Raw genomic sequence first — 15724 nt, 5'->3', positions numbered from 1 at the left:
ATATGCACAACAGAGTTGATGTTTAAAAGTATGAGTGTTAGTGTACAGAAAAAGATGTCTTTAATTTATTATTCTGCATCTTTTTGAAGGTGGAAAACTTGCTTATTAGTAACCAAGGGACGATTAAACTTTGTGACTTCGGTAGCGCTACGACTATAGCTTACTATCCTGACTACAACTGGTCTGCACAAAAGAGAGCACTGGTTGAAGAAGAGGTGAGACTATTTTAATGTGATTAATCTTAATATCAACAGTGAATTCACTTAACTGTTACTGTTAATCTGGTCCTGTTTCATGGGACTTCTAAGACAACTGAAGATTGTTTCATTTGTAGCATTGTTCGTAAAGCTTTGGTTTTGTATTTCTGTTGCCAGAGTTCAAACCCTGTCTGCAGTTATAGTCATATCTTGTACCTGCTTCAACTTGAGCAGTGTCTATTCTGCAATCTGGTGTGAAAACAAAAGCGATGACTAGAACTTCTTCTAATTGCACTTTTAACAGGAAGTCAAGAATTGGTTGTGCCAAAGAGATTCCTACCTTCTTATCTGTTTTTGTCAGTTGAATGAGATAAAGAAGCGGCAAGTCTGCTCGGCAGAATTTGAATAGGCAATATTGCAGTGCTTCTAGGACTACAGCGACAGTATCAAGGACACGGTGTTTTTTTGCAGAGTGCATTTTTTCTTAGTTTAGAGTTGAGAGTAATGGTGGTAAATGTAATATAATACATCAACTGAACTCATGCTTTTAAGTAAGGAGAAATACAGTGACACTTAAAATTCGTGTGTGCAACTTCTGATATCAGGAAACTCCCCTGTTTTGGAATCCAGCATACTTGAAGAGCAATCCATTGGTTTCTCTAGAAGAAAAGATGATGATGTACCACTCTTGTGTATAATTTATGCAAAAAGATAGTAGAAAAATTCTCTTCAGGGATCCTTGTGAACATAGCTAAATTCTTTGGATGTATCTGCCCTGTCATTAAGTATGTTGAGGAAGTGAGAAATACACACTGGAGCATTAATTCACATCTTGGTTTATTGTTGATTTTCTATATTTGCGTCCATATCCCTTTTTGCTTCATGTAGAACGGTTATTTTACTTTACATGCCTTGCAGTTTGGAAGGACTATTGAATATCACAGTGTTATGTATTTCAGTACTACCGTCTTTATCTGGCCTTATATCAAAGCTGTTGTGACTATTGCAGGATTCAACTGTTGTCTTCTGCCTTGACGAGTATTTCTGAAATTAATTTTCAAAGTGAGAATGGTATGCATTCTACACGGAGAGCTGTTTCCTTGGTTGAATGTTGTTAGAGCTTATTCAAGTTTCTGTTTCAAGAAATTCTGTCTTTTGCAGATCACAAGGAATACAACACCAATGTACAGGACACCAGAAATGATAGACTTGTATTCAAATTTTCCAATTGGTGAAAAACAGGACATTTGGGTAAGAAATTTTTCTCTTCTGTTTATGTCATAGTGAAACTGATTTTGCAGTCTTCATGTTAATTTGTTGATTAATTAAATAAAAGCACCAAAATAAACATAGGATAGACTGTCTTTTGTCAAATTAAACTTCAGTAGTATGTTCTGTTTATCTAAATATTAGAAGAATGAGAGGTAGTATTCAAGGTTTTCTCCCAGATCTAGCTTGACTTCCAGTGTGAAAGGCAATGCTGAAGTTTTTGACATTCAGTAGAACTGTTGCCTAGTTGGAGCTTGCCACTATAGAACCAGAATACTTACAGTCCTTAGATTCAAATTCTTGCCTTTCATACTCTGCTGTACATGTAATTCTGGGACAGCCTATTGCCAAGTTCAAAATGGTTATGTCTAGCTATTGCATCTAGATAAAATACTGACAGATAGCAAAGATCAGAACAATGCAGAGATCATTCATGCCTAGTATAGAGACGAAGATCAACTGTTAACACTTACTAAAAAAAAGAATCTGTAGCCAGAATTAAAGGTAAATATTAAATCCTCAGTTGTACATTTTTCAGTTGTGTGATACTGTAATAATACTGAGGTACTACCCAGTGACTTTGTGCTTTATTGCGTGTTTTTTAGAGGCAGGTGTCAAGCTGTTCAGCTATTACCTGTATTGGCAGTGTGTCAAAAGATAAATTGAGAAAATGTCATACTGGTTCATTAGAAGTTTTCATTTGAAATCTCAGAACTTCATTCAATTTCTTGAATTAGTTACAAGCTGTAGAAACTGTTATTCAACTTCTGCAGCTCTTGGTGATTTTCTTCTGGCATGTGAAGAAACACCGAGAAAAACATTTTTTTTGACCATTTGGTCACTTCACGTGTGTTAAATACTGGCAGTCTGAGCCAGGATTACAGCTAGTTAAACACAAAGCTAGAAATGCATTTAACAACAACCTCACTCAAAAGGGTAGTTGCAATTCATTTTTTTGTTTAGAGTAACTGTATCCATTAGTATTAACATAATGGTTGTCTCCTGTGTCTGAAAGATCTGTTCCATTTACCATGCCTTCATTGGAACATGTTGTTCTGTGTTTTTTCCTTTATAACTCCGGGTTCAGTGAAAATGTGCAAAGTATTTGGCAATAGAATATGGTGCTGTCTTAGGAAGCATAACTGATCTTGTTTGTGGTTAGGATAAACAAAATGGTTTTCTGAAGAAAGCAAGTAGGATGAGTAACACTTATGGTTGTGGTCTGTGTGCTTGTCCCTGTGTGAATTTAAAAGCATAAAGGAGATAGACATGTCTTGCTTAGGACAGCAGCATAGTTGAAACATTAGTTATCAACCACATGGACTCCACAATGGGAATGTGATTAGATACAGAATATAAGATCAGAGGTTCTTATGCTTGGCCTACTGCTTTCTCTACATTTCCTACCTAAGTCTAGAGATCTTCAGAAAATAAACACTAAACCCAAATACCTTTAATTCCATTGTTTTCTGAATTAATGTGATTTCCTAAACTGGAATTCAGCTGAATTCCACTGAAATGATAGGCTTTACCTTGTATAAAGATTCTCCATTAAAATTATCTTATGGCTTGGGAGGCCCTTCATACTCTTACAAATTTCTGAAAAAGCAAAACAATGGGCTTTGGAATATGTTTGTTAAGGAGCAAGACTTCAAAGTTGGGTTCTCCTTATCAATATCTGGTAGAAAATTCTTCTAGTCAGTGCAAGACAGCTTGCAGGTTTTAATTCTGTGTGAGCTGAATTATCTCTTCAGATTTCATGTGGTTTAATTCTATTCAGAAACTACTTTGTAATACCTGTGTGTCATCCTGCAGCTATACTGTAGAACTTTTCATCATTAAGTATGCTGCTTATTACCTGAAACAGTGGAGAAATAACAGTATTTTGGCTTGTTCCAGACAATCCCCCCCCACCTCCCACGCCCCAATTCCCAAACACTGCCATAACCCCCCCCAAAACCCCACTGTCCCTTTAAGGAAAGGTTAAATTAGCTGCTGGTAAAAGCCCAGCAGCAGGTCAAAAAGTTATTCCTAGTTATTTTTGTCACCTTGTCATGGTGCTTTTTTACCTGCTGGCATGTGAGTGCTCAGACTGACTCAGGCAGCTTCTGTAGAGGGACTGTTGGCAGCTGTGGGGCAACATCTTGGGGAAATGAGCCCTTCTGTTATGTGTATCAATGCTGAGGCTATGTGAATGGTGTTGGCTTTGAACTGCCTTGCTTCAACTGGAATTACCTTTGAGCCAAATTGAATTGCAATTGGTGTTTAAAATATTCAAAATGTATCACTGTTACAATCCTAATTTACAGATAAAGCAGAGGGAATGAAAAACATTCTCTAGCAATTAAAGCAAAGATCAAATCCAAGTGGCCTCTTCACTTCTGGTGTGTTCAGCTAATTGCCCTTGTGCTTTTCTCCCCCATGTGGCTGTGGATGCTCGCTTCTGATGTGTACGGTGTCTCAGACTGCACAGGGAGTAGTTTTATTCCTCCAAATAAATTATGATCTGCCTTAATTCTTTGTAAACAGGCATTTCTGTGTCAGAGTAGGTGGTATTTCCTGTACTCCCCTGCTGGATTAGTTAATGTGGACTATATGATGCTTCAGTGTATACATTATGGAGAGCTTTTTATCAACAGACTGACGAAAATGTTTGCTATACAACAATACAGAATTAATATATATGGTTTTTTTCTGGCCCTGGATTGAGAGACTCAGTAAGCGTTTTGGAGTAACTAAATCTCAGATCTTTGAGATGTTAATAACGTTCAGATCTTTGAAACTATTCTTGGCATAAATTGACAAGCAAGGACAGTTGAAGATAGTGCACATGGAGGACTGGAGGCAGTGAGCAGATGTCTTCACTGGCTTGTTTTATTTGTGGGGGTTATAAAAGCCCATATGCTCAAGCAACGAAACTGGTGTTCAGAAGAAACTTTGAGGAGGAATTTTCCAGTCTGTTGTGCAAATGTTTTCTTGGAGGTATTGGATGCTTTATTAACAAACTTTTATAGGTCAGATGGAACATGGTTCTATTACAATAGTATAACTCTGCCAGTATGTTTCATATGTTAACTTACATGAAAATATATGTATCAATTTAAATTTACTTAGGATAATTTCATCTGTTACTTAACTAATCCATAACACCTGGACTATTCAGAGATTAGAATTCAAAACTGACTTCTGGTTTTGATGGTTGTTCCCTTGTCAGGGTGCACAGGTCTTAACTTGGGGCACACCAACGAACTTGTAAGTTCCCAGGATATGGTAGTCCTGGTTTTGTAATTTTTGAGGCTTGAATGAACCTGACTGAAAATGGTGTGGAGTTTTGTTATAAGAATTCGTTAGCTGCCTGACAGTAGGAAATAAAGGGACCGTAATTTCAGGCTTATTTTCTTCAAATCTTTACCAAAATAAATGTTTCAGAGATGATGTTCTATTCCCCTAGTGTCATTTAAACAAATTGAATAGTACTTAGACGCTTACCTACCTGGTGCATTGCATGACAGTGTATCTGGGTTAGAAATACAAAAGACCAAATTCTCTCCCCACAAATAATATGTCTCCTTGAAGCACAGAATGAAGATATGAAATAAAACTTCTGAGCCTTTTTGTAAGAAAAATCCTGTTCTTGAACATGTCCAGTGTCACAAGACTAGTCATTTTTTTTATACTCTGAAATTAATAAAATGGATGTATTGTAATGTCTTTTTAAAAAGACAGGAGAATCCCTTAATCTGAAAACTTCCATGAAAGGGAAAAAACCCCAAATGTAATAGCAGTATTGCTGCTTGGAGTTCTGTAATTGAAGTGCCAAACAAATGAATGTTTCACTAGCATTCTGTCCTCAGAGAAGCATCAAGACTAATTATTTCTAAAGGGCTGTGAAGCTGATCTCTAAAGCACTGGGCATATATATAGAGTTGCATGAGTCAGCAGTTGATGATTGAAACCTGTGATTTGCAAGGAGTATTAGGAAGCTTAATCAATTTTATAGCCTAAAATTCTACTTGAAATATAATTACCTGACTTAAAGACGGCACAAACAAGAAGAACGAGCCAGTGAGTTCATGAATCAGAAAATTTGTATTTATGAACTTTTTTCATGCTGTGATAAGTTTCACACGAAGGTGGGTGCTGCAGAGCTCCTTTTGTCCATGGCTGTGGGGACCTTCAGAGCCTATGGCTTTGGGGAACTTCCAGCCCCCTGTAAGACCACCATGGGGCAGGGGTTGGTGTTGTCTTATCTGTCCTGTAGACTGTTGGCAGCTCTCCAGCTCAGTGGCAGAGGAGGAAGAGGAAAGGAGTGTGCTGTGGTCTGGTTGTTTCCCTGTCTGGACATCCAAGTGTAGTACAAAGCAGCCACCATCCATCACCATGGGCAGCCCCTGCCTCTGTGCCCTCCCCTCCCTGCCCTTGCTCACCTGCCAGCCTGGGCTGGTGCAGCCTTTCTTATACCCATCCTGGGCTGGCAGCGCCACCAGCTGCCACTGCCAGTGTTGTGCCTGCTGTGACACCACCATGATATCTGTGTACTGTTTGCTGGATAAACTGTCTGGATGGCCAGACCGAAAGAGTTGTGGTGAATGGAATTAAATCCAGTTGGCAGTCGGTCACAAGTGTGTTCCCCAGGGCTTTGTATTGTGGCCAGTTCTGCTTGATACCTTTATCAATGATCTGGACGAGGGGATCGAGTGCACCTTCAGTCAGTTTGCAGATGACACCAAGCTAGGTGGAAGTGTTGATCTGCTTGAGGGTAGGAAGGCTCTACAGAGGGATCTGGACAGGCTGGATTGATGGGCCAAGGCCAATTGTATGAGGTTCAACAAGGCCAAATGCCAGGTCCTGCAATGCTGCAGACTTGGAGAAGAGTGACTGGAATGCTGCCTGGCAGAGAAAGACTGGGGATGTTGGTTGACAGCCATCTGAACGTGAGCCAGGAGTGTGCCCAGGTAGTCAAGAAGGCCAACAGCATCTTGGCTTGTATCAGAAACAGTGTGGCCAGCAGGACTAGGGACGCGATTGTCCTGCTGCACTTGGCACTGGTGAGGCCGCATCTCGAGTGCTGTGTTCAGTTTTGGGCCCCTCACTACAAGAAACACCTTGAGGTGCTGGAGTGAGTCCAGAGAAGGGCAACAAAGGTGGTGAAGGGTCTGGAGAACAAGTCTGATGGGGAGCAGCTGAGGGAACTGGGGTTGTTTAGCCTGGAGAAGAGGAGGCTGAGGGGAGACCTTGTCACTCTACAACTACCTGAAAGGAGGTTGTAGTGAGGTGGGGTTTGGGCTCTTCTCCCAAGTAACCAGTGATAGGACAAGAGGAAATGGCCTCAAGTTGTGCCAGGGGAGGTTTAGATTGGATATTAGGAAGAATTTCTTCACCAAAAGGGTTGTCAAGCATTGGAACAGGCTGCCCAGCAAACTGGTAGAGTCACCATCCGTGGAGGCATTTAAAAGGTGTGTAGATGTGGCACCTAGGGACATGGTTTAGTGGTGGACTTGGTAGTGTTAGGATAACGTTTGGACTAAATGATCGTAAGGTTTTTTCCCCAGCCTAAATGATTCTATGGTTCTATGAAATATTTCTGCCTTTATTTCTGTGTAGGCTCTGGGCTGTATCCTGTACTTGCTGTGCTTTAGGCAACATCCATTTGAAGATGGAGCTAAACTTCGTATAGTTAATGGAAAATATGTCATCCCGCAAAATGACAGCCGCTATTCTGTGTTTCATGATCTCATTCGTAAGTTTACAATGTTACTTGATTTGATGTCTATGGATACATCTTATTATTAACAGTGTTGTATTAATGATAATTAATTGTTATTGATATGTGATGTTGAAGAAGGTTAACTGCAACAGCTTCTTGTTTTATTAAAAATTTTAATCCATTATCAAAAAACTTGGAAATTTTTAATGAATCTTTTGGGTTTTTTAGTGCTGTTGCCTGACTTGCTTAGGATCTGAATTAGTCCATAGGAATAACTAGTGGTTTGACTTGGTTTCTTTGAATTTGCTTTAGAAATTCTGTTTTCTTTAAATTTCAAATAGATTACTGGAAACATTAATTACAGTGCCAGACGTGTGTCTCCAACTCCATCACTATTAGATAAAAAGTTATTTCTGAGGTTATTCACTAACTGATCCTAATATTTGAAATATTCTTAACCTGAAATAGTGCTTTTTCATGGATACCTGTTATGACAATGATATTTGGATATGGATTTAGCAGTTGCTCCACTCTGTTCAGGTGTTTGATTGCTAAGTGCACTGGAGTGTACTGAAGAAATTACTATCTGCTGGGAGAAAAGCTCTGAAGGGTTTCTGTTGTATTGTCTGAATCTGCTTTTTTAGGCTCCACTTTGAAGGTGAACCCAGAGGAGAGATTGTCGATCACTGAACTTGTGAATCAACTGCAGGAGATTGCAGCAGCTAGGAATGTGAATCCTAAATCCCCCATCACAGAGGTAAAGATGCCTCATAAGAAGTATTATTGATTAGGTGTCTTTTCTCTCCTCCCTTATCCACTGAGTGTGAGTTTAGTAACAGATGTCAGAGCAGGTCCCCTGTTCCTTAGTCTTTTGAAAATTTCATACTAATTTATTTTGAAATTCGGTTGAATTGGTCTGTATCACTTGTAAGATCTTTGAAAATGTGCCTTTTGAAGCACAGAACTTGCATGGCGTTAGAGGAAACTAGTTGTAGTTCTTACTGCTTGTTGAAAAACTCATCTTGGGTCATTCTTTAGTAGGCAAGTGCTCTGTTTGACATTCTGCCTTTAATCGTAATTAACTTGCACAGAAAAATCTAATATACGAAGGCCCTGCCTACACTAATTTGAAACCCACTTAGGTGTCTTCTGTTTGATGCTTAGTTTGCACAATACTGCAAGTCAATCAGTGTATCTTAACTTCCTGGTTTTCTCCTGGGGTTCACCTTGCTTGTTGTCCCCAAGTAAAAGTAATTTACAAAGCATAACTAGTTGGCTCAATTGGCAAGAAAATACTCATAGTGAGTATTTATCTCCTCAGCTCCTGGAACAAAATGGAGGCTATGGAAACAATGCTCAGCCTCGGACATCTGTAACCTCTGTTTCACAGAGCTCCAAGCCTGCAGGACAGCTCAACAATATGTACAATGCAGGTAAGTGCAGAAAGAGACATCATCTTAGTGTAAAACCAATTGTGTATCTTCTATGTGAAAAAAACCTTTTGGGAGTTTTAGACATTTTGCACAAGTACTAGCTATTTTGCATTTATATCACTGTTTCTAACCTTTTTTTACTTTTGCAGGGTTTGTTTGTACGTTGATACATCCAGATACGAATTTCTCAGGTTCACTGCTGGGCAAGATAAAATTCTGTTTCCTATGTAAAATAGTTGAAACTAAAATACCTTGTTGATCTGTAGAGGAAGAAGAGTTGAAATAAGTGAACTAAAACTTGATGAAAGTGGTGGATACAATAAGTAATAATGTTCTTAAGAGCAAAAGGTGTAGAGAAAGTAGTCTTCAGGTTGTGACAAATGAATAAAAATGGCTTATTTTAAATCCAAAACTTGCTGATTCAATAAGGCAACGATATTTGAAAGTGTCTTATGTAAAGAGAATTTAAGAGGAGTTTAAATTTAAACTGTTAAACTTCTCAGAAGTGCTGTCTTTTTTAACTGAAACGTTGTTGCTTTGTGGCAGAAGTTACTGAAATCAGAACATATCCTGCTTTGTGCACAATATTGGATCTTTGGTGTAGAAAATGACAGTTGTCTTTGCTTTCCAAGAACAATTCCTTAACATCAGATATGTTACAACTTAAAAAGATAGCAGCCATTCTGTGGTTTTTGGTATAACTTCCTGCTAAAACAGGATTGGTGTCTAACCACTGAGGTAGTCCAATAAGGAAACATGGAAGCAATTGCAGGGATTTTGACCATGGACCACAGTAATTAATTAATGCTAAGGAGTCATTGACCTGACGTGTTTATTTTAGCCTGCGAAAAGCCTATATGAGGAAAAAATACTTCTGTAAGCATCTGGGGTCCACCTTTCTCTCCTCCCCCCCCCAAAGACTTATCACCCCCCCATGGTAGTTTGAAGTGCATCTGACAGAGTGATCATAGTCTAAAGCTATTTAGTTTTGTCACTTCCAAAAGACTCATGTCTGACAGCCTCAAAGGGAAAAAGCAGCAGCCTAAACTCAGTTTATTGGCTGTCCAGTCAGTACTTTCAGAAATAGCCATAGCTGATACTGCCTTGAGCCCAGCTAATTATGGGAGGATTTTTGCAGGGAGGACTTCCAGAGATGTTTGCACCATAGGACATCAATGGTGAGGAGAAGGAGTTGTGGTTCCATCTGAGGAAAAAGAGTATTTGGACTAGCAGTACTAAATTGAGTCAGCTAAAACACATCTCCAAAATGACACAATTAAAAGCTGACGTACCCATTCTGTAAAAATAGGTAACTCCAGAGTTCATTCAGTTGAAAATACTTGCACTTAGTATAGTAAGGAAAATGAGAAGCTTGATAGGTTTATTTGCAGCTAATTTCTTATTCAAAAGCAGTTTCTGCACCCATCTTATCATATATCATATGTGAATATGTAACATTTCAATTGACATAGAAGGTATCAAGGGAGTATTTCATACTATGTTCAATTTTCCTTCCAGCTTGTTATTTCTTGCTTCATATTACTTATGCTGAATTGCCAATGAGACAAAAGATATTAATGTTCCAGGGAAACTTTTGAAATTGAGTAATATTTATTGCAGTAATGTTATCTATGTATCCATTTCTGTGGAAGAATCCAGCTTCCTAATGGGATTATAATCAAAAGACTGTCTGGCCATCTGTTTTGTGCAGGAACGAGTACTGTTTGTTGTATACAATCATATTAATAAGGGTGTTGTGCTGGGACGCTGTGCTAGCTGGGATGTTGTGTTTAAAAAGTAACTTATTTATGCCAGCTGCTTTTGAAGCCCTGCATTAAAATGTGTCTGCTGGGGGTGCTTAAGTAGATTTGCTAATGATAAGGTGCACTTCAGGAGACTGATACTGAAAAAAGACAGCATTTTGCTGTACTGGCGATATGAAATAAATGCTTTACTTTCAGAAATTTTTTACCTTGTTTCCTCTTAAATGCGAACAGTCAGTTAAACAGTGTGTTAAGTAGTTTGCTAGTACCTCCTGACCACAGGAAGTACTATTTTTTGCATAGGTCATAGTTAAGGAGAACTTTAGAACTTGCATTGCACCGAGGTGTAGCCTGTATGTGCATTAACTTCCAGCTTTGTAGGCAACTTGCTTTAGTATGGAGCCCATTCCAGGATATGACTTAAAGTACAATTATTTTTATTCGACTACTCTAGGCCTGACCGTTGCGGAATGTGACCAGACTTATGGAGGGTTCTTTGATATTCTGAGGGGTGGAACAGAGCGATTTTTCACTAATATTAAGGATACATCTTCTAAAGTTATCCAGTCTGTGGCCAAGTGAGTAAAAAAAATTAAAAAAATTTAAATTTTGCTGGTAAGAGTTCTAAATGAAAGGGTAAGGAGCTTACTCCAGAAATTATCAAATTCAACATACTTTTCCAAGTATGAGCTCTAGTAGTTGGTAGCTAGCCCTGAGATTTTATGAATGATATTAATACAAAAGTTACTTTAGCAATCATGTGCGAGGAATGAGAATGTTGAGGGCAAAAGCCTGTCCGTAAGTACTGCTTCCCCTGCTGTATTTTAGATACTGAAAGCTTGTGAGAGATGAGCACATGGGGGCTGGAGCAGGGTGGAGAGGTATGGAATAGGACTATCACGGTTCAGAATGAATGAATTGAATTAGTAGATTGGGCCTCCATGAATAAGAGAGGAAGGAAAAAAAGGTAGAGTGGTGAAAGGTACAAATAATGGGAATGGAAGTGAGAAGAAAGACTACAGGCAATTAGTGTATGAGCTCTTCTGTCCAGTTTAGTTTTCAGGTGGGATCATATGCCCTCAAGACAAAGTGAGAGGATCTGCACTGTTTGTCTCCTTTGCCCTGCATGACATGAAATAATACTCTTCAATTTTGATGTATGTGTTCTCAGATACCTAATGTGTGATTATTTTTTCTAATCAACATTTTCAGCCCCATTCAAAATGTTTCTAGTACCTCTATATGATCAATATTAATCAATCTGTATGATTCATACTTTTTTAACTCATACTAAAATTTTATGCGATGCAAAAGTTTTTTCTTAATTCTAGGAAGAGCAGGTGAGTCACTACTGAATACCATGACTGAACTAGAGCCTCCTAAGGAATACCGAGCTTTGTTTCTTGCTGTATGGCTTGTAAGACTTTAATTGGGATACTGCGCTATGGCTTGTGAAGTCTATTGCTTGCAATGTTTTTCTGTCACTGAATAGAACTTGTGCATAGTGCTGCTCTGAAGTGTTTGTAATGATCAGATAAGTTAGGTCTGTAGTTCTTGCACCTCTGTAGCCAGTTCAAGTGCATTTTTAGCTGTTTGCTCTTACACTTAGTCTGTTTAAACTTCCTATGTGTGGCTTAGAAAGGCCAGGTCCTCTAATTTTTAAAGATTGCAAAAGCTACACAGCTTTGGTTTGTCCTTAAGCTTTCTACAGAAACAATTGGCACGGTAGCATCAAACTTGTCACCCTGGGAAATCAAGAGAAGAGGAGGGAGGTAAAGGGGAATGAACTGTTGCATGATGAGAAGTGGTGACTTGTTAACAGCTTAGCAGCGCTGTAGGAATTCCATGTATGAAGTAACATGATGAACTACCAACTTTTAAGCAACTGCTCTCCGTTTTATTTCTTTGGCATATGCTCTCTTGCAGGCCTCTGTTCTTCATTGCTGTGTACGTGCTACCTTCTGTGGAACTGATCTTCCTCTCCCCTCCTTTTCAGTCCTACTTGTGTTCTTTTTGTGGTATCTTGTTAAACGAAATTTACTGTGTGGTAAAACATAGAAATACTCTGCAGATTCCTTGCCTTTGACAGCTCTACTGTTTATAAACTCAAAGTTTACTTAACTCCTTGTCTTAAATTCTGCCAGTTTTGCTTAGATCTAAGTATCGCAGTGGAGAAGTTACTTTTTTTGACAGGTAACACTTAAATTCTTCTCTACCTTAGGCAGAGTTACAAGCCCTGCTTTCCCATGCCTGTATTCCTGTATTAGATCTTATGCTGGTACCGTATTTTGATTGTGTACTACATGCTTCTGAAGCACTCCTGCACTTCAGTTTCTTGTGCTCTTGTCTCCACATGACTCTGGATTGTTATACCTCCATCAGTCAGTTATGTTTGAAGAAGCTTCCTCTTCCTGCTCTTGCAAGCAGTTTCTTCCTTAAAGGCCACTGGAAGTTTAATTACTCTTTTGAATTTCATCTTGTGCCATTTTCCCCTTTTCTACTGGTGGATTAGGACTGTCTAAAATTGACTTTTTAATATGGAATGGCTTATGCTGTGCCTGCACCTTATTTTTATTTCTCTTACCTAACAGGTGTGTGTGGCTTTTTACTTTGTATGATTTCCTTTGGTTCCATAAGAAGTGTAGTGTGCAAGGAATAAAACAGTAACTGTACATCCAGCTGCATCTACAGAGCTCCTTTGGCAGCTTCTGAAGTATAGGACAGTGAGTACTACATCTGAAAAGATGCTGTTTAGTTCAAATACTCTTCTCTACAAGTGTTTTTTTAGATTATGGTGACTGCCCAAAATAAATCTTGCATCTTACCTTATTCTTAGAGTTACTATGTGTCCTGGTTTTGGCTGGGACAGAGTTCATTTTCTGCTTAGTAGCTGGTACGGTGTGTTTTGGATTTAGTGTGAGAATAATGTTGATAACACACTGATGTTTTAGCATAAGCAGTACTTAGCAACAGCTGAGTCAGGGACTTCTCAGTTTCCCATGCTCTGCCAACGAGGAGGTGCACAAGTAGCTAGGAGGGAGCACAGCCAGGAGAGCTGACCCAGAGTACCCAAAGGGATGTTCCATACCATAGAACGTCACGCTCAGTATATAAACTGGAGGGAGCTGGCCAAGAGGGCCCGATCACTGCTTTGGCATCAGTCAGTGGGTGGTGAGCAATTGCATTGTGCATCACTTGTCCTTTCTTGGCTTTTTTGTATTCCTTTTCATTGTTATTATTAAAGTATTTTTAAATTATTATTATTATTGTTAGTATTGTATTTTATTTTACTTTAGTTATTCAGCTGTTCTTATCTCAACCCACAAGTTTTACTGTTTTCTGCTTCTCCTTCCCATCCCACTGGGAGGGAGTAGGAGTGAGTGAGAGGCTGTGTGGTGCTTAGTTGCTGGATGGGGCTAAACCATGACACTATGTGACTTGTGAATTTGCATTAGTGCTCTGTTGCTGAACTATATGCTTGGCACTTTAGTTAGAATCCCTTTTTTGTCAAAAAATGGGAAAGTATGACTCAGATGGAACTTGAGGCTCTCGAGTCCTGCACAGAGCCTGATGGTAGGGTGATTTATGCCTTAAATTTGTGTGGGACATAAGGGATTATTGGAATCCTCTGAACTACCTTAAACCTTATCTAGCATGACTATTTACTTTGTGGAAGTGTTTGAGCCTCTGTCAGGAATATGAGTGTTGCTGGAGACATTTTTGTGCGTGTCTTGTGGAACTTAGTAAATATTAGTCCAAGAAAAGCTTATTACGTTTACATCTTATTTGTATTAATTACAGAAAGTCACATGTGGATATTTACTGGAATTGAGTAGCTTGTGAATGTAATTGTTTGACCTGGTTTTCGTTTGTAGCTCTTAGTGGGTAGGAGTATTGTAATACCCATATTAGATCAATGAGCCCCACGCCTTTTCCAGCTAATGGGGGTTACAGCACTTCCATGGGCTGTGATGGATTGACAGAGGATTGTCTGGCAGTATATGTTAAGTCTCAAGATTCATCCTGAGGAGATCAGTCTCTCACAGATGTTTTGGACTAGGCTGATTGAATAAGGGTTTATATTCAGGTGACTTGTGCACATCACCTCTGTTGACAGAGTTTGTGAGACTATCAGATTTTTGTTTATGCTTTGCACTAACGTAAACAAATCTTGGTTTTGTGGAGGACTCTCTGTCTTTGTACAACTGCCTTTTTGTTTTCTTGTGTTATCCAAGTGAATTTGGTCCTGGGTTGGGGAGTGAAAGAAAAGGAGAGAATGCATCAAGTACACACTTATGCCAGTGAGAAGCAGTTACTTCAATACTTATTTTCCAGATAATACTTAGTCAATACTGGAAGAGAAACTCTTTCCACTTGTAATTTGCCAATATTCCTTATTGGCCTTTAGTTTTGTAATTTTCATTCCTTGGTAAGTCTGTCATGTATTTTGAATCTTAATTGTATTTAACAGTTCACTGAAATTAAACATGAAACTAAAAAAGAAAAGAATTAATGTGAGCAATACTTAATGTTATGCAAGACCTAAGGTAGTCTCAGTTTTTTAGCTTTTACCATTCTTAGCATTTACCGTTCACTGGGTTGCTCAGAGTCACACCACTGGGCTTGTGCATTCTTAAACTATTTATGCTTTAATCAAGCTGAAGTGTTAATTCTTTGTTTGCATGTACTGTGGGACGTAGCTGTTTCTGTCATGGTCATTCTCTGCCTTTACAAACTTGTGTTTGGCTACAGCTGACACCATCAGGGATGTGAGAATACCTCTTCTACTGTTGCATCCTTGACTGCCTTTCCAAAACTCTTCAACCAACATGAGAAGCAGACATTCTGGACAAACTAAAATGTCTCTTCCTTGTCGTGCATTTTCCTCACTACACTTAAGCACTCCTCGTGTTGGAGTCTGCCATCTCATTAGGTAGGCTCTCTCCTTCCTACTTATCGTTGGTTTTCTGAATTGTGGAGTTACTTCCGTTACCTGCAGACAGACTTCTTTCTCACTGAATCCAAACTGCAGTGGCAGAGTTAGTGTTTTGTAGTTGCTACAAAAAAGTTGATTTTTTTCTGTCCCATAGCTGCCTTTATTTTAATTCAAATTTTGATCTCTTGCTTATCCTAGTAAATGATAAAGTGTGAAAACTAAAACATGTCACAGGCTACTAGGAGCATGAGTGTGAATGTGGGCCATCTTGATTGTCCCCCAGACCACCTCACTTCCAGGTGTCACAGTCTCCGTTGCAGATTCAGGTCCAGCAGAAGCAGTTTATAGCTACGTGAGAGAGAACACAGAGCAACAGAGGTTCTACCCTTTATTGATACAAACTGACCTAAAAAAGGTAC

The 15724-nt window shown here is 39.0% G+C and overlaps 1 protein-coding gene across 1 annotated transcript in view; it reads left to right on the top strand.

The window, feature by feature from the left end:
* GAK (cyclin G associated kinase) overlaps positions 1-15724 on the top strand; it is a gene marked incomplete at its 3' end in the record, with an annotated part of 45565 nt that overhangs the window by 7777 nt on the left and 22064 nt on the right. Inside the window, exons 5-10 of the mRNA XM_009701594.1 lie at positions 90-215; positions 1359-1448; positions 7071-7206; positions 7818-7930; positions 8495-8606; positions 10824-10947. Coding sequence (XP_009699896.1) covers positions 90-215; positions 1359-1448; positions 7071-7206; positions 7818-7930; positions 8495-8606; positions 10824-10947 — 701 coding nt within the window. The remainder of the gene's footprint in view (positions 1-89; positions 216-1358; positions 1449-7070; positions 7207-7817; positions 7931-8494; positions 8607-10823; positions 10948-15724) is intronic.

This window comes from Cariama cristata, unplaced genomic scaffold (genome assembly GCF_000690535.1).
Source record: "Cariama cristata isolate BGI_N322 unplaced genomic scaffold, ASM69053v1 scaffold8496, whole genome shotgun sequence".
Taxonomy (NCBI): Eukaryota; Metazoa; Chordata; class Aves; order Cariamiformes; family Cariamidae; genus Cariama; species Cariama cristata.
This window is presented reverse-complemented; position numbering and strand designations above follow the sequence as displayed.